Source organism: Giraffa tippelskirchi, chromosome 11 (genome assembly GCF_054371585.1).
Source record: "Giraffa tippelskirchi isolate mGirTip1 chromosome 11, T2T-mGirTip1v1.2.pri, whole genome shotgun sequence".
Taxonomy (NCBI): Eukaryota; Metazoa; Chordata; class Mammalia; order Artiodactyla; family Giraffidae; genus Giraffa; species Giraffa tippelskirchi.
The window spans coordinates 127,520,337-127,548,290 of NC_137285.1; the positions used below are offsets into that span (position 1 = coordinate 127,520,337).

Sequence of the window (27,954 nt, forward strand, 5' to 3'; positions counted from 1 at the left end):
ATCTGAAGGTATCTTTATTTTGCTTCAATTTCTGTAAGAAATTTTTGTTGAGGAGAAAATTACTTTCCTTTAGCACCTTGTAAATATCTTTCCATCACCTTTCTAAGAAGTCACCTACTTAATTTTTGCTACAGGCTGACTGTGTATCTTTCAGTGCATGCGTCTGTGCTCAGTCACTCAGTGATGTCCAATTCTTTGTGACCCCATGGACTGTAGCCCGCCGGGCTGTGTTCCTGGGATTTTCTAGACAAGAATACTGGAGTGACTTGCCATTTCCTTCTCCAAAGGATCTTCCTGAGCCAGGGACTGAACCCATGTCTCCTGCGTCTTCTGCATTGGCAGGCGAGATCTGTAGCACTGAGCCACCTCCTTTTAATTTAAATTAATATTGATTAATCTCATTATCTTCTTGTGCTTTTCTTTTTCTGTAGGGAATACAGTGAGTAACCTGATTATGATTTTACCTCCAATTTTTGGTGCGATTCAGAGTGTTAGAAGTGGACTGGAAAAGCGGTACATTGCTTCCTATTTAGCACTCACAGGTATGTGTAACACTTCATCTAAAAATGATGTAAAAAAATAATGTACAGTATTCAGACAGTCGGTTTTTCTTATTCGTTTCTAAAATTGTTTCTTGATCTTATGTTGTTTATTACACTACTTGAGCATATTCTGAAACTTCTGAATTAAATTACACAAATCTTGCCAGTATTTGAACTGTATTTTGAGTAAACTTAAAAAAAAAAATATTTCAAGCATCAAGTAAAGAACAAGGATAATATAACCTATATATCTAAATATACCTAAATATACCTATGTATATATACCTAAATATATACCTAATATACCTAAATATATACCTAAATATACCTATGTATCCTACCATCCTGCTTTGTCAGATCTTAATATTTTACAATATTTGTTTCAGATTTTACTTTTTCTTTTTTAAAGAAATAAACTTATAGATAAAGTTAACGCTCCATTTGTACTCCTGCCTGATTTTATTTCCATCTTCCTCCCTGCTCACCCTGCTAGAGTTATAAAACTTTTTGTAAAGAATATTCTATTGTATCTAACTTTTTACAGCTTATTCCTATTCCTCTACTTGTCTATGAAACAGGGACTGTATCTTAGTTATCTTTGTATACTGATTGTCTGGCAAGTTAGTGGTCCTCAATAAATGATACATGGAGGATAAGTGAACTTTATCAGAATCTAAGATGAGAAAATCACTCTTTCATGTTCTTGCATTATCATCATAAAAACAAAACTAACAAAGAAAGTAGGTTCTAGTCTGTTTTTTATATAACTTTCTAAGCTAAACAGTTTCTCTTGTTTTAGTTCAAAGTAGATGTTATTTACACAGTAATATTTATCTAATTACCACAAAACTGTAAGATATAGGGTATCATATCTGATTCTATATAGTTGTATAGACACTGTGTATGAGAGTTTTTCCAGTAGTCATGTATGGATGTGAGAGATGGACTATAAAGAAAGCTGAGCGCCAAAGCATTGATGCTTTTGAACTGTGGTGTTGGAGAAGACTCTTGAGAGTCTCTTGGACTGCAAGGAGATCCAACCAGTTCATTCTAAAGGAAATCAGTCCTGAATGTTCATTGGAAGGACTGATGTTGAAGCTGAAACTCCAATACTTTGGCCACCTGATTGGAAGAACTGACTAATTTGAAAAGACCCTGATGCTGGGAAAGATTGAAGGCGGGAGGAGAAGGGGATGACAGAGGATGAGATGGTTGGATGGCATCACTCAATGGACATGAATTTGGGCAAACTCCGGGAGTTGGTGATGGACAGGGAACCCTGGTGTGCTGCAATCCATGGGGTCATAAAGAGTCGGACACGACTGAGCAACTGAACTGAACTGATGAGAGAGTTTAATTTTTGTATCTCTTCTTATATATGTGGTGTTTTGAGAAAGTTACTTGATCGATCTCCAGTAGAAAGACTTGTTCACAAACTTAACCCTTTGCTTTATTTCCTGGGGTGTTTTAAGAATGTTTGTAAAATACTGACAAATCACAATCAGAAATAACAGAATAAAAAGATCTGAGGGACTTCCAAGTTGCCCTAAAATAATACTGACCTTCTCAGTTGGAATTTGTCCTCTCATCCTTGTAGACAACCATACAGGTTAAGAAGGAAAGTGAATAAACCACTCTTAGCTCACACTTTAAGCCTTACTGAAAGAAAAAGAATGCTATGAACTTCAAATAATTTTTAAACAAGAAATAAATATCAAATTCTAACAGAACTGCCTTTAATGTTTTAGACTTTGGGAGGTTTGAAAAACTATGTGGAAAAGAGGAGAGAAGAGTTGAGGACTTAATCTGACAAAACACCAAGAGAAAGGGATAGCTTCACTATAAATGCTAAATTTCTGAAAACATTCTAAGACCTGGTAAATCATAGTAGTGGCTAAAGTACACAGTACTTTAAAGTACACAGTAAAGGACTTAAAAGTATGCGAGGCCTAACATGGCAGTTTTCAAAAGGTATTACTTCTGGGAAAGAAATAACTAGAAAGAGGGAAGATAGCCTTTGGAGATGTGTTGGAAAAGAATGAAGTTAGAGGCAGGAATTAAGATCCTACTGAAACAAAACAACAAATACATTAGACCCTTCTCCCTGCTTGGCCCTCCCCCATCCCCCAAAACAAACAAATATATATGAAAAGGGAATGTAACCTTCTTTATTCAGAAGGGGGCAGTCTCAAACTAGGAATCTTTTAAGCCACCCCAAACCTTTACTCTTTCCACAAATAAACCCCGCTAAAGTCAGTCTGCATCTATGCAGTTACTGTAATAAGAAAACAGAAAATGAGAATCAATACCTCTTGGCTCGTGGATATTCTTTTCCCACTACTAATTATAAAGCAGAAAGAAACTGTGGCATGATATTCCTAACTGAATTAGCCTCAAACCAAAAAATGGATAAAAATTTAAAAACTAATAACACCAATAAAGATTAATTTAAAAATATTAACAGAAACAGCATCCTCACCTCCCAAAAGAAATAAAATTAAATTGATTAAACTTAGGAAAGAAATGAATCCTGAATTACAATGTGTTGAGTATTTAATAAAGACTATTTAAGAAAGGAAAAAAGAAAGAAAGAGACACAGCAAGAGAATGAAAATGACATAAAGAAATAAAGAGTCAGAGAAAAAGTGATTGAAATGGAAGACAGGCAAAGAAAATTCAATATTATTGTAATTGAAGTTCCTGAAAAAGGAAAATAAAGCAATGATACAGATCTTATATTTAAAACTATAGTTTTAAAATTAATTTGAAAGATGACTTTTTGAAAATGGAAGAAGACCTGAATCTAGATTTTGAAAGGTTCATTTTTGTATTGTAAAACTGACTTGGAATGGTCAACTCTGAAAAAGACTAGTAAAATTACTGGGTTTAAAAAATGAAAAAAAAAAATTCTCACAGCTCTAGGGAAAAAGACCAGGTTACTCATAAGGGCAAGAAAATTAGGCTGGCACTAGACCTCAGCAACATAAAAAAGAAAGATACCAGTGTAACTGCATTTTTAGTGCAAACCAAGGATTTTATATTCTAACCAAATTGTTTTTCAGGTATCCAGGTTGTGGAAAAACAATTTTAAACATACAAGTACTCATTGAAAACTGCACACTTGACTCCTTCCAGATGAATCCATGAGTATTGCTCTGTCTAATTTAGTAGCTGCTAGCCACATGTGGCAGTTTAAATTTAAATAAATGGAAGTTAAATAAAATGTAAATTTCAGTTCCTCTGTCACATTAGCCACGTTTCAAGCGCTCAGTACCCATATGTGGCTTATGGCTGCCACATTGGGCAGTGTGCAGATATAGAACATCACCTTCATCACAGAAAGCTCTATTGACTGCATTGTCTGGAGAATGATGTTCATTCAACTAGGAGAAAACTAGGCAGACTTGGGCAAAATGTCTGATAATGAGCATTTAATACATTTAACTATAAATCTAAGATTAAAACAATGATGGGATAAGGACCGAAGAATGGTGTATGGAGATTATATGGTCTAGTAAAATAGAGAGAATGCGATTTTTCAAATGGCAGAAGCAAAGGGCAAAGTAGAATAAATTCATTGACTGTTACCTACGTAATAAGCTGAGTACTGAAGCATATGATCGAAAAATAACAAACCAGATAGTAAAAAGTAAGGAAAAAAGAGTGGAGAACTCAGGGTACTATAAAAGGCACAAATACAAAAGTAACTCCTAGGTCAAAAAAGCCTCTTTTCTAAATACCAGAAGAATTTATTTTAAGTGCAAAAAGGACATTTCATTTAGATAAATACATGTAATATAAAGTAATATATGTAACAATTATAATAAAACAATATGACAGAGGAGTTGAGATTAAACATTAGTCATATGAATCAGCTTAACTTAATATCAAAAGAAATAGATTTTCGAATTTGCTCAGGAATTAGGACTAAACTTGATACTATATACAAAGGACAAACCTTAAAACAAAGTGATTCAGTAAAGTTAGAAAGAGAAATAATAAGAAAGCAAGGGTGGTGATCCTGACAGCATATTAAGTAGACTTCCCTTCAGAAAGCATTGTGTGACAAAGAAGGATGTTTTTAATGTTAGAAGCCATGATTCAAACTGAAAATGTAACAGGTTTTAATATCTCTGTACCAAATAATACAACCACCACCATTATAAGGCATAAACTACAAAATACAAACAGAAATAGATAGAAACATAAGAATAACAGATTTTAATATGCTACACTCAGTACAAGACAAATGGGGTGAACAAAATATATCAACCAATATCTGGAAGACCTAAAGAGCATAACCAATAAAGTAGATCTTATGGCTTTATGCTGAAGTTTACACCCTGATAACAGAGTATACCCTCTTTTGAAGTACACATAGAACATTTATAAAGACAAAACAGTAAGTTCTATTAAGTAGAAATATTAAAACAACATCCTCTGGCCACAGTATTAACAACAAATTCAAACCATAAAAAAGCTCTTGCTCTTTAAAATTTTAAATCTTCTACTAACTCTTGGTTGAAAGGGAATGTAGAAATGGAAATTACAGGATTCCTAAAATACAGTTGCAACAAAAAGTCTGCATATCAGAATCTATGGGGATTTATATAAAGCCACCATCAGAGGATAATCCATAGGCATAAACAAATAATAATAAAAGATGAAAAGTGAAAAATTAATTAAAACCCCAACTCTAAAGGCAAGAAAAAGACCATAAAATAAAGATAAAAGCAGAAAGTGACAAGATAGAGAACAGAAAAATGTAGGTCTAATTGATGAATCAAAATCTAGTCTTTTAAGAAAAAAGTAGACAATTAGCTAACTTTAGAAGAAAGAAGCAGGGATTTCCCTGGCGGTCCAGTGGTTAAAACTCTGCGCTTCCAATACAGGGAATGCTGGTTTGACCCCTGGTCAGGGAACTAAGATCCCACATGCCATTTTGTACAGCCAAAAATAAATGAGTCAATAATTTTTTAAAAAAGAAACATGAACATTGAAATAAGAAATGAGGTCTTCCCTGATGTTCCAGGCGTTAAGAGTCTGCCTTCCAATGCAGGGGATGAGGGTTTGATCCCTGGTTGGGGAACTAAGATGCCACTTGCCATGGGTCAGCTAAGCCCACGTGCTAGAACCAACACCAAGTGCAGCCAAAAATAAATAAATGGAAAAAAAAAGAAATGAATAAAATATTTAAAAAAATAAAATATGACAAAGAGGAAATGTCCACTGAAAACAAAAGAAAAAATTTTAAAACCTCCATGTAAATGAATAAATTCAGAATTGGCTAATTTCCTAGGAAAATGCAATTTTTCAAAATTGATCCAAAAGATAGAAAGCTTTATCAGACTAATTTTATTTAGGAAATAGAGTAACTTATTAAGGAATTCCTCCACAAACAGTGCTGTGTCCAGATAGTTTCAAAGAGTTCTAATAAACTTTCAAAGACCGGATAGTTTCAATGCAACATAAATTTTTCCAAAGCATAGATAATGAAAGAAGATTTCCAAATTCTTTTTATGAGGCAAACAATGTAATAAAATGCCATAAAATAAATTTAAGGACTAATATCATGATTATCAGTGCAAATGTCCTATGTAAATTATTAGCAAACCAAAGGATCGAACTACTGATACATATAACATCATTAATGAACCTAAAAAACATTATGCCAAGTGAAAGGAACCAAAAGATGTAAAGGACCACAGATTGTATGATCCTATTCATATGAAATTTCTAGAAGAAGCAAAATTATAGAGATAAAGAGCAAATAATTAGTTACTTGTGATTTAGAGTGGATGTTGACTGCTAATAGGCATAAGAGAAATTTGGGGGTTGATGGAATTCTCACAAAACTGGATTGTGATGATGGTAGCACAACTCCTTAAATTTACTAAAACTCTTAAAACTGTACACTTAGACTGAGTGAATTTGATGATATATCTCAATTCTTGTTTAAAAAAATAAAAACCAGTGGACACAGGACATGGAGGAATGTGCACATTCTGTGAGAGAAGAAGGGATGTTTAGTTCCTACATCTCAGAGGTGGTGTTGAAGGAAGAAAGAAAATAGTAGAGCAGAATAATGTATATCAAACATTTTAAGTCAGTGATTGCATGTATAGGTGCTGAGACTCTTCTCCAGTAGAATGCAGCTAATTTTCCTCTTGTCCTTGACAAGTAGAATCCAAACAACCACTCCTAATTGTTCAAGATTAAGTAAATCTTATTTGTCTCTCTGATTTTGAGGATTTTTTATTCTCTCTTGCAAGGATCTGTTTCTTTTTATATATATATATAGGGGAAATCTACCCTTTTAAATTTTATTTATTTATTTATTTTTGGCTATGCTGGGTCTTCATTGCTGTGTGGGCTTGTGAGTGGGGGCTACTCTCTAATTGCAGTGTGGGCTTCTCATTGTTGTGGCTTCTCTTGTTGTGGAGCATGGGCTCTAGGCACGTGGGCTCAGTAGTTGCAACTCCCAGAGCACAGGCTCAGTAGTTGTGGCACACAAGCTTGGTTGCTCTGTGGCATGTGGGATCTTCCCAGATCAGGGATCGAACCTGTGTCTCCTATATTGGCAGGAGGATTCTTTACCAGAGCTACCAGAGAAGCCTGGATCCGTTCTTTATTAAGTGATTTCCTTTGCAAGTTAAAGACCTCAAGTTATTGTTTGATCTCTATGCAGATATGATGATTTGAGAAACTATTCTACACACAGTAATCTGCCTGCTTCTAGTATTCTTGTGACTATGTGGAGGAGCATAACCTTCTAAATTATTTTTTCCTGTAACCTTCTTCTAACTGAAGAATGTTAGGGGATAATTTTTAGACAGATCTCTTTGGATCAGTATCTCTTCATGGAAAGTCATCCTCATAGAATTCATTCTCTGAAGTTCAGAGAAAGCCCACGAGCTCAATTTCTTTCTTTTAATTTCTTTCCATTATATCACTAATATGTGTTAACAGATCCTTATCCAAATTCTTGGGACCAGAAGTATTTCTGAACTCAGATTGTTTTTTAATTCTAGAAAATTAATAGACTATGTTTGCTAGCATAGTGTACTAAGCCTGCCAAAACCTGCGACAGCACCCTGCAGGTGAACATGTCCATATTGCTGCTTAACATGTAAATATTCACACTAACTAGGGTTAATAATCACTATAAATAGCCTCCTTTCCAATTAGGTCAGGCTTTGCTATCAAATGAATTTGTGACAAACTTAAAGAACAGAACGTCTTCTGGTTTTAAAAGCTTTTTTTGGAATTGGGTTATTAAACAAGCTATGTAAATTTATCTGTTTTCTTCTTTTAGAAAGTAGTAAGTAGTAAACAGAATCTAGTCTCACATTAGGGAAATAATACACCAAGACAACTGGAGTTTGTCTCCAGAATGGAAGGTAATTCAACTTTAAGAGATCCGTTAATTCTATTTACTACATTAATTGATTTAAGGAGAAAAACTACATGATTATCTCCATAGATGTTGTAAAAACCATTGTCAAAATTCAGCAACCATTTCTGATTTAAAAAGAAAAACTCAAGAAAATAAGAATATTCACAAATCCTGTCTTAACATGTCTGTCAGTCAGGACTCAGTTTAAGTGTCATTTCCTCTAGAAAGCCTTCCTTTTAAACCTTCCTCAGCCCCTTGATAAAATTGGATGACCCACTGAATATGGTGCATATCTTTAAAACAGCACTTAAAGCATCATATTGTATTACCTGTGTACTTTCTGATTTTCCCTTAATACTCATTAGTAGTTAGGAGGGAAAGTAGCAGAACATGATGTTGGAGAGATTTAGGCAGGGGCCAGATCACGTCAGGTCTCACCATAGGCCAGAGTGAAGAGTATGGATGTTATTCTAAAAGCCATTGGAGGGTTTTAGCAGGAGAGTGACATGATCCTATTTGTGTTTTTAAAGGATCTCCCTGACTGTCTGTGGAGAAGCTATTTGTGGACAGTAAGAGTGCAAGCTGGAAAACCAGTCAACAGAGACTACTACAGTGGCCCAAGTGAGAGATGATAGTGGCTTAGATAGGATAGCATCAGTGGAGATTGGAGAAAAGTGTATGACTCAGGATGTATTTTGGAGTTAATGCCTATCGGGCTCATTAATGGCTTAAAAGTGGGAGTTGGGAAAAAGAAAAGATTTTCAAAGTTTCTTTTCAGGTTTCCAGGTAGGACAAATGTGTAGAGAGAAAATCTGGCATTGTTTTGATTATGCTGAGTTTGAAATGCCTGTGAGACATTAAATGAAGAGTTAAGTAGGCATTTAAATACATGGCATTGGAATTTTAGAGGTGAGGTGTAGACATCATTGTTGTAATTGGTATTTGAAGCCATGGGAACTGATGAGATCACCAAGAGGATGAATATATAGAGAGAAGAAAGCCCAAAGATAAACATAAATACCACAGGTTCATCACCCAAAGGCAGAATCTGGCATCCTAGCATGTTTTAATTGCCATATTTAAAATTTTAAAATGCTATAAATTAATTTCCCACATTTGAAAATTGAGAGTTCCCATAAAAATTCAGATTTTTGCCTTCTCTTGAATAATTTGAAAATGAAGCATCACTAAGCCTATATTTCTATGCAGGAGCAATCAGCCTAAGCTCTGTTCTTTAGTATGGTCTGTCCAGTTAAGCACAGTCTCTACACCGTTTCTTATTTGTTTTTAACTTAGCCTGTTTTAGTCAAATACCTCTCTAGGCATTTGAATTTACATGTTAAAGATAGAAGGAGCCAACCAAGGAACCTATGAGGAAGCAACACCAAGATAGGAAAACCAGCAGAACAAGGTGTTACAGAAAATTAGAGCGGAACATGTCTTGCTTATTAAATATTGTTAAGAGATTGAGGAGGATAAAAAGAGAGAAGGGCTTTTTCAGTGGTGTGAATAGGTTTGAGGAAGGGAAGGGGGAGCTGCTGCTGCTGCTGCTGCTGCTTAGTCGCGTCAGTCGTGTCCGACTCTGTGCGACCCCATAGACAGCAGCCCTCCAGGCTCCCCCGTCCCTGGGATTCTCCAGGCAAGAATACTGGAGTGGGTTGCCATTTCCTCCTCCAGTGCATGACAGTGAAAAGTGAAAGTGAAGTTGCTCAGTCGTGTCCGACTCTCCGCGACCCCATGGGCTGCAGCCTACCGGGCTCCTCCGTCCATGGGGTTTCCCAGGCAAGAGTACTGGAGTGGGGTGCCATTGCCTTCTCCGGGAAGGGGGAGAGAGGTGAGGAAATGGAGGCAGTTCTTTTGAAAACTCAGGAAAGTAAGGAAGCACAGGTAAATGGGACAGGAGGTATTAGAGGCTTTGTGAACAGTCCATTAGCCAGGCGGTGATGGTTGATACAGGAGAGAAAGGTGATAAATAGCATGAAGTACTTAGACGAGGTGGTGCCCTAGACCACAAGTGCCCAATTGGCCTTTGCATGGAAGAGGCGTGCTGCTGTGGGGACGGAGGGGAGGAGCACCCTGGGCCTGAGCTGGTGGCAGCACAGAACACTGACATATAATAGCGAGAATCAGCAGTGTTCACACAGAATCAGTGTTGTTTTAGGTTAAATATTTAGACTCAAACTGTATGTATGTTCTGTGTTTATATGTTCTCCCTCACTCTCTCTGCCTGTGAATCTCTCTAACTCAGATGTTACCTTGCCAGGCAAGGCTTTCTGTTCTGTTGTCCACATTATTCCCAAATAATATTTTTTTCTCTTCGGTACTCATTTATTTCTCCTGTTATATTTTCTCAATTCATTCCTCACTTTCCTCTACTAATCATACACATATTCTTACTTTAATGTGAAATTCTGGATCATGGAGAAGGAAAACGAAACAAGAAAAAGAAAAAAAAAATCAACCAGTCACCAAACACTTAGTAAGTGTTCTCTATATGCCTGGTTCTGTGCTAGGTTCTAGCGAGTCTATCAGTTCAGTTCAGTTCAGTTCAGTCACTCTGTTGTGTCCGACTCTTTGCAGCCCCATGGACTACAACACGCCAGGCCTCCCTGTCCATCACCAACTCCCAGAGTTTACTCAAACTCATGTCCACTGAGTTGGAGATTCTTTAGTGAACTATAGAAACCTGGACCATACTTTGTCTTAGAATCTTTGAATTTAACAGTGATCTTTCAGTTTTAAGGTTCAACAAATCATTGATAGGCCTTTAAAATATAGGTACCAGCACACCCACTGAATCAGGAGTTTCTGGGACAAGGGCCTAGCATTTGTAAAGATCTTGAGGCAAAATCAGATCAGATCAGATCAGTCGCTCAGTCATGTCCGACTCTTTGCCACCCCGTGAATTGCAGCACGCCAGGCCTCCCTGTCCATCACCAACTCCCAGAGTCTACCCAAACCCATGTCCATCGAGTCAGTGATGCCATCCAACCATCTCATCCTCTGTCGTCCCCTTCTCTTCCTGCCCCCAATCCTACCCAGCCTTAGGGTCTTTTCCAATGAGTCAGCTCTTCACATGAGGTGGCCAAAGTATTGGAGTTTCAGCTTCAACATCAGCCCTTCCAATGAACACCCAGGATTGATCTCCTTTAGGATGGATTGATTGGATCTCCTTGCAGTCCAAGGAACTCTCAAGAGTCTTCTCCAACACCACAGTTCAAAAGCATCAATTCTGCGGTGCTCAGCTTTCTTCACCATCCAACTCTCACATCCATACCTGACCACTGGAAAAACCATAGCCTTGACTAGACGGACTTTTGTTGGCAAAGTAATGTCTCTGCTTTTATTTATTTATTTTTTATTTATTTTTTTAATAAATTTATTTATTTTAGTTGGGGGCTAATTACTTTACAATATTGTAATAGTTTTTGCCATACATTGACATGAATCAGCCATGGGTTTACATGTGTTCCCCTTCCTGGACCCCCCACCCACCTCCCTCCCCATCCCATCCTTCTGGATCATCCCATTGCCCCGGTCCTGAGCCCTTGTCACATGCATCGAACATGGAATGGTGTTCTGTTTCACATATGATAATATACATGTTTCAATGCTATTCTCCCAGAACGTCCCACCCTCACCTTCTCCCTCAGAGTCCATAAAATTGTTCCATGCATCTGTGTCTCTTATTCTGTCTCGCGTATAGGGTTATCGTTACCATCTTTCAAATTCCATATATATGCATTAGTATACTGTATTGTTGTTTTTCTTTCTGGCTTACTTCACTCTGTATAATGGGCTCCAGTTTCATCCATCTCAGTAGAACCGATTCAAATGTATTTTTTTTAATGGCTCTGCTTTTAAATATGCTATCTAGGTTGACCATAACATTCCTTCCAAGGAGTAAGCGTCTTTTAATTTCATGGCTGCAATCACCATCAGCAGTGATTTTGGAGCCCCCAAAAATAAAGTCTGACACTGTTTCCCCATCTATTTACCATGAAGTGATGGGACCAGATGCCATGATCTTAGTTTTCTGAATGTTGAGCTTTAAGCCAAGTTTTTCACTCTCCTCTTTCACTTTCATCAAGAGGCTCTTTAGTTTTTCTTCACTTTCTGCCATAAGGGTGGTGTCATCCACATATCTGAGATTATTGATATTTCTCCCGGCAATCTTGATTCCAGCTTGTGTTTCTTCCAGCCCAGCGTTTCTCATGATGTACTCTGCATATAAGTTAAATAAGCAGGGTGACAATATACAGGCTTGACGTACTCCTTTTCCTATTTGGAACCAGTCTGTTGTTCCATGTCCAGTTCTAACTGTTGCGATAGTGTTCTCCAAAAACTGATAACTACTGGTGTAGCCAAACATTATTTCTTAGATGCCTTGTATAGTTGACTTAACTGGGGAGAAAACAGAGGAAGATTTAAGTTAGGAGGTGCCATTTAAAACGGAGCTGGCAGGCACTGCTCAGGGGAGGGAACAAGGGATATAAAAGAGGGAAGCCAAAACGGGATAGGGCTACTCCTGTAGGGGTTGGTCTACTCTCACGTCTCAAGAAGGTTCTGCTTACTGCTTGCCCAGTAAATCTTGTCTGCTTGAGTTGTAAAAATAAATAAATAAAATGGATTTGGGATATACACAGAAGTATTAAGGGGTAAAGGGACATGATGCATCCAATTTACACAGATGTTTCAGAAAGATAATAATTTATATATGCATGTGTAAATTATTAAAGTTGGTAAATCTGAATAGAGCATATATAGGAGTTCATTAGACTATTCTTTCAGTATTCTAAAGTTTGAAATTGTTTGAAAAGGTAAAAGCTGAAAGGAATGAAAATCACAAATTAGATCTAGACGTTACATGAGATTTCAGTAAGCCAGAGACAAAGGCTAGTGGCAGGTGGCGGTGGTGGTTTGGTCAGTAAGTCATGTCTATCTCTTGCAACCCCATGTACGATCGCCTGCCAGGCTCCTCTGTCAATGAGATTTCCCAGGCATAAATACTGGAGTAGGTTGCTATTCCCTTCTCCAGGGGATCTTCCCAACCCAAGGACTGCACCCACATCTCCCGCATTGTAGGAAGATTCTTTACTGCTGAGCCGCCAGAGGCCGGTAGGATTGAATAATGAAAGGGGTAAGTATTCCAGGCTGAAAGAACAGGGTAAGCTGTGAATAAAGGCAGAACAGATTAGAAGGTGATAGTGTTGAGATGAGAGAAGCGGTCAGGTGTAACTGAACTAGAAGTTCAGTAAAATAACCTGAATGGAGCCAAATTACGAAGCTCCACGTATGCCTTGCAAGGAGTTTAGTCTTTATCATTAAAACTAACAAGCATCAAGTGGGATGCTCATTCCCCAGGTAGTGAGAAAAATGATCTGTTGGGGCAGGAAGAAAGCTGTAACTCCTATTTGTATTTATTTATATCATTTTTTTAAATTTATATTTTATATGTTTAAAAATATATGTAGTATCTTAACACAGCAGTGTGTATACAATTTCTAAATAAATACACATATATGGAGTTCCTAAACAATTTTTTTTGCTATCAAAGTTAGGAAACTACTCCTGTAAACATTTTCCTGCCTTTTAACCACAGTGATATTTTTTTAATGCAAAAATCAGTCCTGTTAATCTGTGTGTGCACTTATGTATTTGTGTATGTGGATGTAGTTTTTCAACAACTTACTTTGTGTTTAGGATGAAGTTCAAATCATAGCATGACTTTAAAAGCTCTTTTGAGTTTACTGCCTGCAAATCATGGCAATATTCTCACTGGGTGCAACAATGTTTTATAGTCGAAGCCAAGCTCTTTTACTTCTTTGAGTGCATTGTCATGCCTTTATGTTGGATGATCCTTCTACATAGAAGGATCTCATTTAAAAAAATTCTTTTCACCTATTTAACTCCAGTTTGTTCTTCAAGTCCTAGCTTAGGTGTTACTTCCCCTGATATCCCTCTTCTGACTCACTAGACAAGGTAGTATCCCCTTTGCATAGACTCTCTTAGCTTTGAAATGGCCTCTCTCATATTTTTAGTGGCTTCCTAAAAGTTCTTCAGACAGGAAACATATATCTCTTTTTCACTCCTTTATCCCAATGGAAATGCTTGGAACATTGGTCAGTTCAGTTCAGTTGCTCAGTCGTGTCCAACACTTTGCGACCCCACGGACTGCAACATGCCAGGCTTCCATCAGTAACTCCCAGAGCTTGCTCACACTCATGTGCATCGAGTCAGTGGTGCCATCCAACCATCTCATCCTTTTGTCCCCTTCTCCTCCTACCTTCAATCTTTCCCAGCATCAGGGTCTTTTCCAAGCAGTCAGTTCTTCCCATCAGGTGGCCAAAGTATTGGAGTGTTAGCTTCAGCATCAGTCCTTCCAGTGAATATTCAGGGTTGATTTCCTTTAGGATGGACTGGTTTGATCTCCTTGCAGTCCAAGGGACTCTCAAGAGTCTTCTGCAACACCACAGTTCAAAATCATCAGTTCTTTGGCTCTCAGCTTGCTTTATGGTCCAACTCTCACATCCATACATGACTACTGGAAAAACCATAGCTTTGACTGGACAGACCTGTGTTGGCAAAGTAATGTCTCTGCTTTTTCATATGCTCTCTAGGTTAGTCATAGCTTTTCTTCCAAGGAGCAAGCGTCTTTTAACTTCATGGCTGCAGTCACCATATGCAGTGATTTTGGAGCCCCAGAAAAGAAAGTCTGTCACTGTTTCCCCATCTGTTTACCATGAAGTGCTAGGGCCGGATGCCATGATCTTAGTTTTCTGAATTTTGAGTTTTAAGCCAACTTTTTCACTCTCCTCTTTCACTTTCATCAAGAGGCTCTTTAGTTCGTCTTCTTTTTCTGCCGTAAGGGTGGTGTCATCTGCGTATCTGAAGTTACTGATATTTCTCCTGGCAATCTTGATTCCAACTTGTGCTTCATCCAGGCCTGGCATTTCACTTGATGTACTCTGCATATAAGTTAAATAAGCAGGGTGACAATATACAGCCTTGATGTACTCCTTTCCCAATTTGGAACCACTCCATTGTTCCATGTCCTGTTCTAATTGTTGCTTCTTGACCTGCATACAGATTTCTCAGGAGGCAGGTAAGGTGGTCTAGTATTCCCATCTCCTCCACTAGCTTTGTTCGTAGTGATGCTTCCTAAGACCCACTTGATTTCGCACTCCAGGATGTCTGGCTCTAGGTGAGTGATCGCACCATCGTAGTTATCTGGGTCATGAAGATCTTTTTTGTATAGTTCTTCTGTGTATTCTTGCTGCCACCTCTTCTTAATATCTTCTGCTTCTGTTAGGTCCATACCATTTCTGTCCTTTATTGTGCCCATCTTTGCATGAAATGTTCCTTTGGTATCTCTTAATTATCTTGAAGAAATCTCTAGTCTTTCCCATTCTATTGTTTTCCTCTATTTCTTTGCACTGTTCACTTAGGAAGGCTTTCTTATCTCTCCTTGCTATTCTTCAGGTGGATATATTTTTCCTCTTCTCCTTTGCCTTTTGCTTTTCTTCTTTTCTCATCTATTTGTAAGGCCCCCTCAGACAACCATTTTGCCTTTTTGCATTACTTTTTCCTGGGGATGGTCTTGGTCACAGCCTCCTGTACAATGTCATGAACCTCTGAACCTCATGAACCTCCATAGTTCTTAAGGCACACTGTCTATCAGATCTAATCTCTTTAATCTATTTGTCACTTCCTCTGTATAATCGTAAAGGATTTCATTTAGGTCATACCTGAATAGTCTAATGGTTTTCCCTTCTTTCTTCAATTTAAGTCTGAATTTGGCAATAAGGAGTTCATGATCTGAACCACAGTCAGCTTCTGGTCTTGTTTTTGGCTGAGTGTTTAGAGCTTCTCCATCTTCGGCTGCAAAGAATATAATCAATCTGATTTCAGTATTGTCTATCTGGTGATGTCTGTGTGTAGAGTTGTCTCTTGTGTTGTTGGAAGAGGGTGTTTGCTATGACCAGTGTGTTCTCTTGGCAAAACTCTATTAGCCCTTGCCCTGCTTCATTTTGTACTCCAAGGCTAAACTTGCCTGTTATTCCAGGGGTTTCTTGACTTCCTATTTTTGCATTCCAGTCCCCTTATGATGAAGAGGACATCTGTTTTTTGGTGTCAGTTATGGAAGGTCTTGTAGAACCGTTCAACGTCAGCTTCTTTGGCATTAGTGGTTGGGGCATAGACTTGAATTACTGTGATATTGAATGGTTTGCCTTGGAAACGAACAGAGATCATTCTGTCATTTTTCAGATTGCACTTTAACTGCATTTCAGACTCTTTTGTTGACTATGAGGGCTATTCCATTTCTTCTAAGGGATTCTTGCCTATAGTAGTAGATATAATGGTCTTCTGAATTAAATACGCCCATTCTGGTCCATTTTAGTTCATTGATTCCTAAAATGTCGATGTTCATTCTTGCCATCTCCTGTTTGACCACTTCCAATTTACCCTGATTCATGGATCTAACAGTCCAGGTTCCTATGCCATATTGTTCTTTACAGCATTGGACTTTACTTCCATCACCAGTCACATCCACATCTGGGTGTTGTTTTCGCTTTGGCTCCATCTCTTCATTCTTTCTGGAGTTATTTCTCCACTGATCTCCAGTAGCATATTGGGCACCTACCGACCTGGGAAGTTCATCTTTCAGTGTCCTATCTTTTTGCCTTTTCATGCTGTTCATGGGGCTCTCAAGGCAAGAATACTGAAGTGGTTTGCCATTCCCTCTCCAGTCGCCCACGTTTTGTCAGAACTCTCCACCATGACCTGTTCGTCTTGTGTGGGCCTACTGGCATGGCTCCTAGTTTCATTAAGTTAGACAAGGCTGTGATCCATGGAACATTGTGAAGAGTCCAGTAAATATTTGTTGAAAAGGAACTGAGATTGTGAAGCAACAGGAACTTTCATTCATTGCTGGTAGGGGCGCAGAATGGCACAGCCACTTTGAAACAGTTTGGCAGTTTCTCACAAAACATACTCTCACCATACAGTCGAACTTTCCCTGGCATTTACCTGATAGAGATGAAAACTGTTGTTTACACAGAAACCTGCACACAGATAGCAGGCTTATTCATAATGCCATACCTGAAAGGAGCTAATCTGCCCTTTAATAGGTGAATGGAGAAATAAACTGCAGAACCTCCCGACAATGGAGAAAGAACTAGAAAGAACTGTGCTATATAAAGCCATGGACAGCCATGGAAGAACCATAAATGCATATTACTAAGTGAAGAGCCAGTCTGAAAAGGCTACTTACTGTATGATTCCAACTATATGACAGTTTCGAAAAGACAAAACTGTAGACAGTAGAAAGATCAGTGGAGTAGAGATCAGTAGAAAGATCTCTTGCCTGGAGAGTCCCAGTCTCTTGCCAGAGGAGCCTGGCAGACTATAGTCCATGGGGTTGCAAAGAATCAGACATGACTGAGCATGCACACACATATGTGAATTGCATCTCAATAAAGCTAATACATTTTAGCAAAAATTGGTGGTTTGCTTTATAGTGACAAAATATAAAATATTGTATGGAGAAAGGTGATATTCTGTTATATTTCTTTGCACTCTAAATGGAGTTTTGAAAGGAAATAAACTGTAGAGATTTTTTTAAAGATTAGGCTTTAATGTGATATAGTCAACAGTGACAAGAGAATATTTGGAAATATTTGGATAAAAACAGCCCTTGAGTGAGACATAGATTAAGTGGCCAGTCTGCCTTTCAGGATAAATAGTCATCCACCTCATTTTATTTTTTTTACTTTATAGTATTTTATGTGACTTTAAATAACTCACAAGGTTTGGTTTTTTCTCCTGCCATTAATTTATCTAATTTTCTGATTTCTCCTTTGAAAAAGGACAACCACCATCCCACTTCCTCATTTCCTTAGTAAGATGAGTTCAGTAACTCTTTACTTCTCTCATCTCATTTTGAGCACTGAAAAAATGTGATAATATCCATACTGATTTTTTTTTAAAAAAAGAGTAACAAAGGGTTTGAAATCTTTCTCTAATGGCTTTGTTCAAATGATTTGATAACATCCACATTTACTGTGTTTGTTGGGCTAACTGTTACATCCTTGAGACAGACTCCTCTGGCATCATCCTTGCTTTCTCTGGCTTCCTTCATAAGTCCCGTCTTCTGTGCTGCTATGGTTGTGTGTGTGTGTGTGTGTGTGTGTGTGTGTGTGTGTGTGTGTGTGTGTGTGTGTGTGGTGCTCTCAATCGTGTCCAACTCTTCCCAAGGACTGTGCTCCTATGGTAGTGTGTGTGTGTGTGCGCGCGTGCTTGCACGCCACACTCTCAGTCATGTCCACTCCCATGGACTGTAGCTCCTCTGTCCGTGAAATTTTCCAGGCACGAATACTGGAGCAGGTTGCCTTTTCTTTCTTCAGAGGATCTTCCCTACCCAGGGATCAAGCCCATGTCTCCTGCATTGACAGGCAGGTTCTTTACCAGCTGAACCACCAAGGAAGTTCACTCTATGCATATCTTTTTTTTTCTCCCCGTATCTCCACATATCGATATCTTGTTTCTTGGCCTGTCTCTTCCATTAGCATGTATGCTTCATTAAGGCCAATGACTGGATCTTATCTTTGTACCTCAGCGTCTGTAGTTCAATTTGGCAAGTAGGAAGTACTCAGTAAAGGCTTATTGAACTGAGCTTCATCACAGTAGAAGCTATATTATCAGGTGTGATTGGGAGTGATATTTATTCTGTTAATTTTTAAAGAGTCAAAGCTATAATTATTGAAAAAAATATATACCCATCTTTAACTTTTATTTTAATTGAAGCATAGTGGTATAATCTTTGACAATGATTTTGATGCAGAGCATAGCCTTTGAATATAGTACCTTAATTATAGTTCTTATTATCTTTTTTGCATTGAAAAACAGAAAATTTTAAATTTTAAAATGAAAATGATTTATTTAAAATAGAAGCACTTGGAAAGAACTTTGAGACATAAATACAGAATTTCCCTAATTTGTAGCATATATCCACAGATATCAAGGGCAATTTTTATTAGCAACTCAATTTTATTAAATCTGTTTTAAACATTTCTTGAACTATTTTAAATAGTTTTTATAGAAACAGTAGCTGTCTTTTTGTAGTCATATGTCTGTTAACTAAATGCAGTGGCATTAACAAGTTTGGGAACAAACAAACATAAATGATTGGTTCTTATTAAGCATATACTTCAACTATTTGGATTAGAAATACAAAGAAGTACTGAAGAGTAGCTAACCAGCTCTGAGCATTAAAGCTTACCGCTAGCATCCGTAATACATTTTATGCAAATGAATGGAGAATATTGATTAATCTAGCAAATAACTTACTGGAGGGAATTTACGAGAATTTATGCTTGTTTTTTCTTTCTGTTCCAAAATTTCATCAATTATAGATAGAACTTGGGCAGGATCTGGTACATCTTGCCACAGTATTTCATAAATTTGTTCTTAAAATGTCTTATTGTCTTTTCAAGTCACTCTGGCCCCCCATAAAGAATTTCATGCTAATTGTTTTTTTTTTTATTTGTTTGTTTTAATTTCAGTGGTAGGAATGGGATCCTGGTGCTTCCACATGACTCTGAAATATGAAATGCAGGTCAGTAATGACAAAATTGACTAAATGCTTATTTCTCTTAATCCGGAGACACTTCACATTTGAGGAAAGAGCAAATTACTAGATGGTGATATTGAGACAAGAGAAAAAAGATGAAATCTGTAATCCCTGGAGTTTTTACTTCAGGCCAAAGGATCCAAGTTGAATAAGTGAAGTAAAGAGGCAAGCAAAGAAGTGGTCCAGAGAGAAACTAAGCAAGAGCAGTATGAGTTTTTGACCACTTCTGTTAAGGCATGTGTGGCTTTAGAGCAGGATTAGAAAGTCAAATTCCATGCAGACATCCTGGTAAGATAAAATCAGTTCACCAAAACAATGTATTCTTATTCTTAGCTGCCTATATTCCCTTCTGTCTCTTTTATGGCGTCCAGTTGAATGGTCTGGTTCCTTTAACTAGCAGGGTTTTAGAGCAATGCAAAGATTTATATTTACTGTCCTTGCTCCAAGGGGGCCATATAGGTTATCCTGAATCTTTTAGCCTCTTTGTTCCCCATTGCTAACCCAGAAGCTTCTAGAATAACACCATCCAATAGAAATATAATGTTGAGGTTTGATAGAAAACAAAAAAATTCTGTAAAGCAATTATCCTTCAATTAAAAAATAAATTTGAAAAAAAAATATAATGTGAACTACTTGTATAATTTCCAGTTGTCTCCAATCACATTTTAAAAAGTCACATTAAAAATAAATAGGTGTAATTAAATTTTAATATATTGTAACTCAGTATATCCAAAGTATTGCTATTATTTCAACAAGTAATTGATATAAAAATCTATTAATGAAATGTTTCACAGCCTAAGATTGGGTATATATTTCACACTTGGAGTGTATTTCAGTTTAGATTACTGCAAATGCTCAATAGCCACATATGCCTAGTGCCTACTGTATTGGATAGCGCTAATCTGGAAGGATCTGTTTATATAACAGTCTATGAATTATTAATTACAGCTATATTAAAATATAAGAGTGACATTCTATAAAACAAGTGGCATGTAATCTTCAAAAGTATCCATGATCATAAAATGAAAAGACCGAGGAACTGTTCACGATTGAAGGAGACTAAAAAGACATGAGAAGTAAAGACACTGTATAATTCTGGACTGGATCCTGTGAATGTATATATATGTGTGTGCATGTATGTGTGTGTGTGCATGTGCTTATACTTAGGATATTATTGGGACACTTAGAAAAACTTAATGGGGTCTGAGGATTATATAGTAGTAATTAATCTATGTTAATTTCCTGATTTTGTTGGCGGTATTGTGGATATTCGGTGTATATCTTTTTTTACAGATGTAATTCACATATCATAAAATATACCCTTTTAAAGCATACAAGTTGTTTTAAGTATACACACAAAGTTGTGGAACCATCACTACTGTCTACTTCCAGACTACTTCCATCACCTCAAAGAGAAATCTCATTTCTATTAGCAGTCTGCTACTGCTGCTGCTAAGTCGCTTCAGTCGTGTCCGACTCTGTGCGACCCCATAGACGGCAGCCCATCAGGCTCCGCTGTCCCTGGGATTCTCCAGGCAAGAATACTGGAGTGGGTTGCCATTTCCTTCTCCAGTGCATGAAAGGGAAAAGTGAAAGTGAAGTCGCTCAGTCGTGTCCGACTCTTAGCGACCCCATGGACTGTAGCCCACCTGGCTCCTCCATCCATGGGATTTTCCAGGCAAGAGTACTGGAGTGGGGTGCCATTGCCTTCTCCCTATTAGCAGTCGCTCCCCATTAATTTCTCCACCTAGCCCTTGACAACCACTGATCTACTCTACTCTCCTTGTATTTGCCTATTCTGTACATTTTGTAACAAATGGATCATACAATATGTGGCCTTTTGTGTCTGAGTTTTTTCAGTTAGGCCAAAATATTCCATTGTTTAGATATGGCACATTTTGTTTATCTGTTTATTAATTAGTGGATATTTGGGTTGTTTGTGAGTTTTTGGTTTTTGTACATAATGCTGCTATCAGCGTTCACATACAAGTTTTTGTGTGGATGTATGTTTTCAGTTCTCTTAGGCGTATACTTGGGAGTGGAATTTCTGGGTCACATGGTAGGTAACTATATTTAACCTTTTGAGGAGCTGCAAGACTGTTTCTCTACGTGACCATACCATTATACATTCCTGCTGGCAATTTTCCGTATTCTTGCCAGTACTTGTTATTGTCTGTCCTTTTAATTAGAGTCATTCTAGTGGGTGTGAAGTAGTATCTCATTGTGGTTTTGTTTTGCATTTCCCTAATAACAAATGAGCGCTTCTCTGGTGGCTCTGTGGTAAATAATCCGCCTGCCAAGCAGGAGATGCAGGTTCAGTTCAGTCACTGGGTCAGGAAGATCTGCTGGAGAAGAAAATGGCAACCTGTTCCAATATTATTGCTTGGGAAATCCCATGAACAGAGGAGCCTGGTGGGCTACAGTCCATGGGATCACAAAAGAGTTGGACACGACTTAGTAACTAAACAACAACAACAGTAATAAATGATGTTGAGCATTTTTTCATTTTACATATTGACCATTCATGTATCTTCTTAGAAAACATATCTGTTCATATCCTTTTGCCTATTTTAAAATTGGATTATTTGCCTTTTTGTCATTAAATGGTAAGAGTGCTATATATATTCTAGATATTAGACCCTTATCAAATACATGGTTTTGTAACATTTTCTTTCATTAATGCATTGTTTTGTTATTTTTTTTTGGAAAAAAAAGTTAAACAAGTCTTTATTTTTTGAAGATACAAAGATGACAAAATATCCCGGTATAGGATTTGCTTTTAAACTACTTCAGGGTGGAAGAGAGGAAACAAAATTCATCATGACTTGATTACTGAAGCTAGATGATGGGGACATGAGTATTTGTTGCTGTTCTATTTCTGTATTTGTTTGAAGTTTTCCAAGTACATGTAAAAATTCAATGTACAAGCTAATACTAAGCCCAGTCTTTTAAAGGTTTTAAAATACCCATCAATTCTATTCCTAAGTATATACCCAGGAGGAATTAAAGTTTATGTCCACACAATGATATATACCTAAATGCTCACAGCAGCTTTATTCATAACAATCAAAACCTGTAAAACCTAGAAATAGTCCAAATGTAAATGTCCATCAACAGGTGAATAGACAAACTCTGGTTCATTCATATAATGGAATACTACTCAGTAATAATATAAATGAACTTCTAAATGCATGCAACCACATGGATGCAAACACTGAGTGAATCAAGTCCTATATGAAAGATTACATATTGTGTACTTCCAATTATATGATATTCTAGAACTTGCAAAATCAGTCGATAGTTTTAGAAGTCAGGATAGTGATTCTCTTTGTGGGGCAGTGAGTGGAAATGAGCACACAGAGATCTTTTGGGAGGGCTGGAAGTGTTCTTTCAATATTTCTCTGGCTGTCTAAGTGCTGTTGATGTGTCCTCTTTTATATATGCGAGCATGCTCAGTCACTCAGTCGTGTCCGACTCTAGCAAGTTGTAGCCCGCCAGGCTCCTCTGTCCATGGGATTGTCCAGGCAAGAATACTGGAGTAGGTTGCCATTGCCTACTCCATAATGCATTGTTTTTTCATTTTGTTAATAGCATCCTTTGAAGCAAAAAATGTTCTCAATTTTGCTGAAGTTCATTTTATCTATTTTTTCCTTTGGTTGCTTTTGATATTATATCTAGGAACCATTGCCTAATCCAAGGTCATGAAAACTTTAAACCTATATCTTATTCTAAGAGCTTTGTAGTTGTAGCTCTTATATTTAGGTCTTTGGTCCATTTTTAATAAATTTTTGTATGTGGTGTGAGTTACTTGTCTAACTTTATTCTGCATGTGGATACCCAGTTGTCTCAGGTCGTTTGTTGAAAAGACCATTCTTTCCCCACTGAATTTTCTTGGCACCCCTGTCGAAATCAATCAATTATAAATTTATGAGTTTATTTCTTGACTCTTGATTCAACTCTTGTTCAATTCCACTGAACTATATGTACCTTGATTCATGTAGATTTGTAGTAAATTTTGAAATTGGGAGCTGTGAATCTTCCAAATTTATTTTTCTTTTTAAAAATTGTTTAATCTATTTTGGGCCCCTGGCATTTATCAGTTTCTGCAAAGTTAGTTGGGATTTTGAAAGTCAGTCAGTCAGTTCAGTCGCTCAGTTGTGTCTGACTCTTAGCTACCCCATGGACTGCAGCACGCCAGGCCTCCCTGTCTATCACCAACTCCTGGAATTTACTCAAACTTATGTCATTGAGTCGGTGATGCCGTCCAGCCATCTCATCCTCTGTTGCCCCTTGTCCTCCCACCTTCAATCTTTCCTAGCACCAGGGTCTTTTCCAGTGAGTCAGCTCTTTGCATCAGGTTGCCAAAGTATTGGAGTTTCAGCTTCAGCATCAGTCCTTCCAATGAACATTCAGGACTGATTTCCTTTAGGATGGATTGGTTGGATCTTCTTGCAGTCCAGGGGACTCTCAAGGGTCTTCTCCACCACCACAGTTCAAAAGCATCAATTCTTTGGCGCTCAGCTTTCTTTATAGTCCAACTCTCACATCTGTACATGACCACTGGAAAAACTGTAGCTTTGACTGCTGCTGCTACTGCTGCTTAAGTCGCTTCAGTCATGTCCGACTGTGTGCGACCCCATAGATGGCAGCTCACCAGGCTCCACCATCCCTGGGATTCTCCAGGCAAGAATACTGGAGTGGGTTGCCATTTCCTTCTCCAGTGCATGAAAGGGAAAAGTGAAAGTGAAGTCGCTCATTCATGTTCGACTCTTAGCAACCCCATGGACTGCAGCCTACCAGGCTCCTCCGTCCATGGCATTTTCCAGGCAAGAGTACTGGAGTGGAGTGCCATTGCCTTCTCCAGTAGCTTTGACTAGAGGACATTTTTTGGCAAAGTAATGTCTCTGCTTTTATATGCTGTCTAGGTTGGTCATATCTTTTCTTCCAAGGAGCAAGTGCCTTTTAATTTCATGGCTGCAGTCACCATCTGCAGTGATTTTGGAGCCCCCCAAAATAGTCTGTCATTGTTTCCACTGTTCCCCATCTACCTGCCATGAAGTGATGGGACCAGATGCCATGATCTTAGTTTTCTGAATGTTGAGTTTTAAGCCAACTTTTTCACTCTCCTCTTTCACTTTCATCAAGAGGCTCGTTAGTTCTTCTTCACTGTCTCTGTTGGAGGCGTGGGTTGGTGGTGGCCTGCTGCAGGGTTGGGGGCACTGAGTGTAGCAGTATGTACATGGGACCTTTTGAAGGAGGTCGCCATTATCTTCTTTACCTCCATCATAGTTTGGCCCCAGGTAAATAACAGGGAAGGAACATAGCCCCACCCATCAACAGAATATTGGATTAAAGATTTACTGAGCATGGTGGCCATCAGAACAAGACCCAGTTTCCCCCTCAGTCAGTCTCTCCCATCAGGAAGCTTCCATAAGCCTCTCATCCTTCTCCATCAGAGGGCAGACAGACTGAAAATCACAATCACAGAAAACTAACCAATCTGATCACATGGACCACAGCCTGGTCTAATTCAATGAAACTATGTACCATGCCATGTAGGGCCACCCAAGACGGACGGGTCATGGTGGAGAGTTCTGACAAAACATGGTCCGCTGGAGAAGGGAATGGCAAACCACTTCCGTAGTCTTGCCTTTAGAACCCATGAACAGTATGAAAAGGGATTTTGAAAGAAATTGCATTAGATCCATACTTTGGAAAGTATTGCCATCTTTATATTAGGGCTTCCAATATTTGAACACAGGATATCTTCTCACTTATTTAAGTCTTTTAAATTTCTTTCAATGATGTTTTATAGTTTATGTGCAAGTCTTGACTTCTTTTGTATAGGTATTATATTCTTTTTGATGCTATAAATGAAATTGTTTTCTTAATTTCATTTTCTGATTTCTCATGCCTATTGTATAGAAATAACAATGATTTTTGCATATTGCTCCTATTCCTGCAGGCTTCTTGAACTTGTTTTTACCTCTTACAGTTTTATGTGTATATGTATATGGATTTGTTTGGGTTTTTTGTCTATATAAGATCATGTCATATGTAAATAGAAATAGTTTTACCTCTTCCTTAGCAATTGAATGCCTTTCACTTATTTTTCTTGCTTAACTGCCCTGACTAGGACTTCTTGCACAGTGTTTTATTTTTAATTGAAATATAGTTAATTTACATTATTATATTAGTTTCACATGTACAGCATAATGATTCCTTATTTTTACAGATTATATTCCATTATAAATTACTACAAGATAATGGCTGTGGTATGCTATGTATCTTTGTTGCTTATCTATTTTATATGTAGTAGTTTGTGTCTATTAATTCCACACTCTAATTGTCCTTCCCCTCTTCCTCTTCTCTTTGGGAACCACAAGTTTGTTTTCTATATTTGTGAATATGTTTCTGTTTTGCATATATATTCATTTGTATCCTAGACACTGTTGAATAGAAGTGGAGAGAGCAGACATTCTTGTTTTCTTCCTGATCTTAAGAAGAAAGCTTTCAGGTTTTCACCATTAATTATAATATTAACCTTATTAGGCTGACAAAGTTCCCTTCTATTCCTAGTTTGAGCGTTTTTATCAAGAAAAAGTGTTGGAATTTTCAGATTTTTTTCTGTGTCTCTTGAAATGATCATGTGATTTTTCTTCTTTATTATATTAGTGTGGTCTAGTATGTTGATTTATTTTCATATGTCAAACCAACTTTGCATTCCTGTGCTAAATTCCTTTTAATCAAGGCATATACTCTTGAGTGAAGATACTTGTAGGAAATGTGCACTAAAGTACTTTGGAGTTGTGGAGCCTCATGTCACTGGCTGACTCAGATGGTTCAGGGAGAAGAAAATTATTTGTATAGTACTTTAAACAGAAAAACAATGGACATACACTTTGACCCAGTAATTGCACTCCTAGAATTGCTTCCTAAGAAAGTAATCAGAGACAGAGAAAAGATGTTTCAGAAAGATATTTATCACAGCATCACATGTGATAAAGAATTTTAAATGACCTAAATGTTTAAGATTAGGAAGATTTTTTGGAATTCCCTGGCCGCCCAGTGGTTATAGGGCTCAGCACTTTCACTGTCGACACCTGGGTTAATCCCTGGTTGGAGAACTAAGACCCCACAGGCTGTGAGACGTGGCCAAACAAAAAGAAAACAACAATTTAACAGTTGCTAAATATGCTGTGATATACCTAAACTAAAGTAATATTTTTGTAGACTGTTTAGATGGGAAAATATTATAAAGATGTAAAACTTTGTGTAATATGATATCAATTTTATAAATAATAATGAAAAGAATGGAAAGAAGTACATTTTGTCTCTCTTCTTTCCTCTTTTTACAAAGTTTGTAATCTGTGGCCCCCAATTATAGTAATTCTCACCCACCCATATAGATATCCTTAAAGTCCTTACCTCTTGCTTTTTGAGTAATATTTAGCCCAGATCAAGCTCAATTACCTGCCTACTATGTGCCTAAACTGCGTAGCTAAGTATTGCTCATAGAAGTCACATCTTTTTGTTGAGTGACCTCACTTTTAAATTATTAAATAGAAATTGCAAATAAGCACTGAATGTCACAAAGCAGTGCAATTACATTTCCCTCATAATTTCACCTCCCAGAACCATTATTTCATACCTGTTTCTTTTTTTAGATTTCTTTTTACGTCTCTTTTGCCTCCTACCCTGTGCTCCTTGCTGATATCTTCTTCAGTATTTCATTGAAAATATAGATAGAATCAGTCAAGAATTCCCTCATCTTTCTATCATCACCTTCTTCCTCCTATTACTATGGAAAAACTATACCAAACCTGTCAAAGGCCAGTGTCACCTTCCTGGGGCTCTGAATTTATCCCCTCCCACTCAAAGACTTCACTCCTGTAGTTCCATACCCACCCCAGTCTCTTGCTCTGCCACAGTCTTTAGAAAGTCACTACATTCAGTCACTGCCTTCTGCATCAAACATGCTCAAATAGTTGCTGTGTTTTTAAAAATTACTCCTCCATCAACCTTGTGTAAAACTCTAGCTACTGAGTCACTGTTCAGTTCCTTATCACATCAGAACCACTTGATTTTCTCCTCTCTCTACTCAGTTCAGTTCAGTTGCTCAGTCATGTCCGACTCTTTGCGACCCCATGGACTGTAGCAAGCCAGGCTTCCCTGTCCATCACCAACTCCCAGAGTTCACTCAAACTCATATCCATCAAGTCAGTAATACAATCTAACCATCTCAACCTCTGTCATCCTCTTTTCCTCCTTCCTTCAAATTTTCCCAGCATTAGGGTCTTTTCTTCACTCTACTCACCTCTCTCTATTTCCCTCCCATCCCAGTTAAGCATCTCTTCCCTTCACTTCACAGAAATTGCTGTTAC

General features: G+C 37.7%; 1 protein-coding gene across 3 annotated transcripts in view; it reads left to right on the forward strand.

The window, feature by feature from the left end:
• The window catches only part of ACER3 (alkaline ceramidase 3), a 148,481-nt gene that overhangs the window by 53,771 nt on the left and 66,756 nt on the right, over positions 1-27,954 (forward strand). For 2 of the 3 annotated variants that reach the window (XM_081543173.1, XM_081543176.1), the window contains exons 2-3: positions 432-542; positions 19,503-19,555. In XM_081543173.1, the coding sequence (XP_081399299.1) occupies positions 432-542; positions 19,503-19,555 (164 nt within the window). The remainder of the gene's footprint in view (positions 1-431; positions 543-19,502; positions 19,556-27,954) is intronic. The other variant, XM_081543174.1, reaches the window with a different exon arrangement.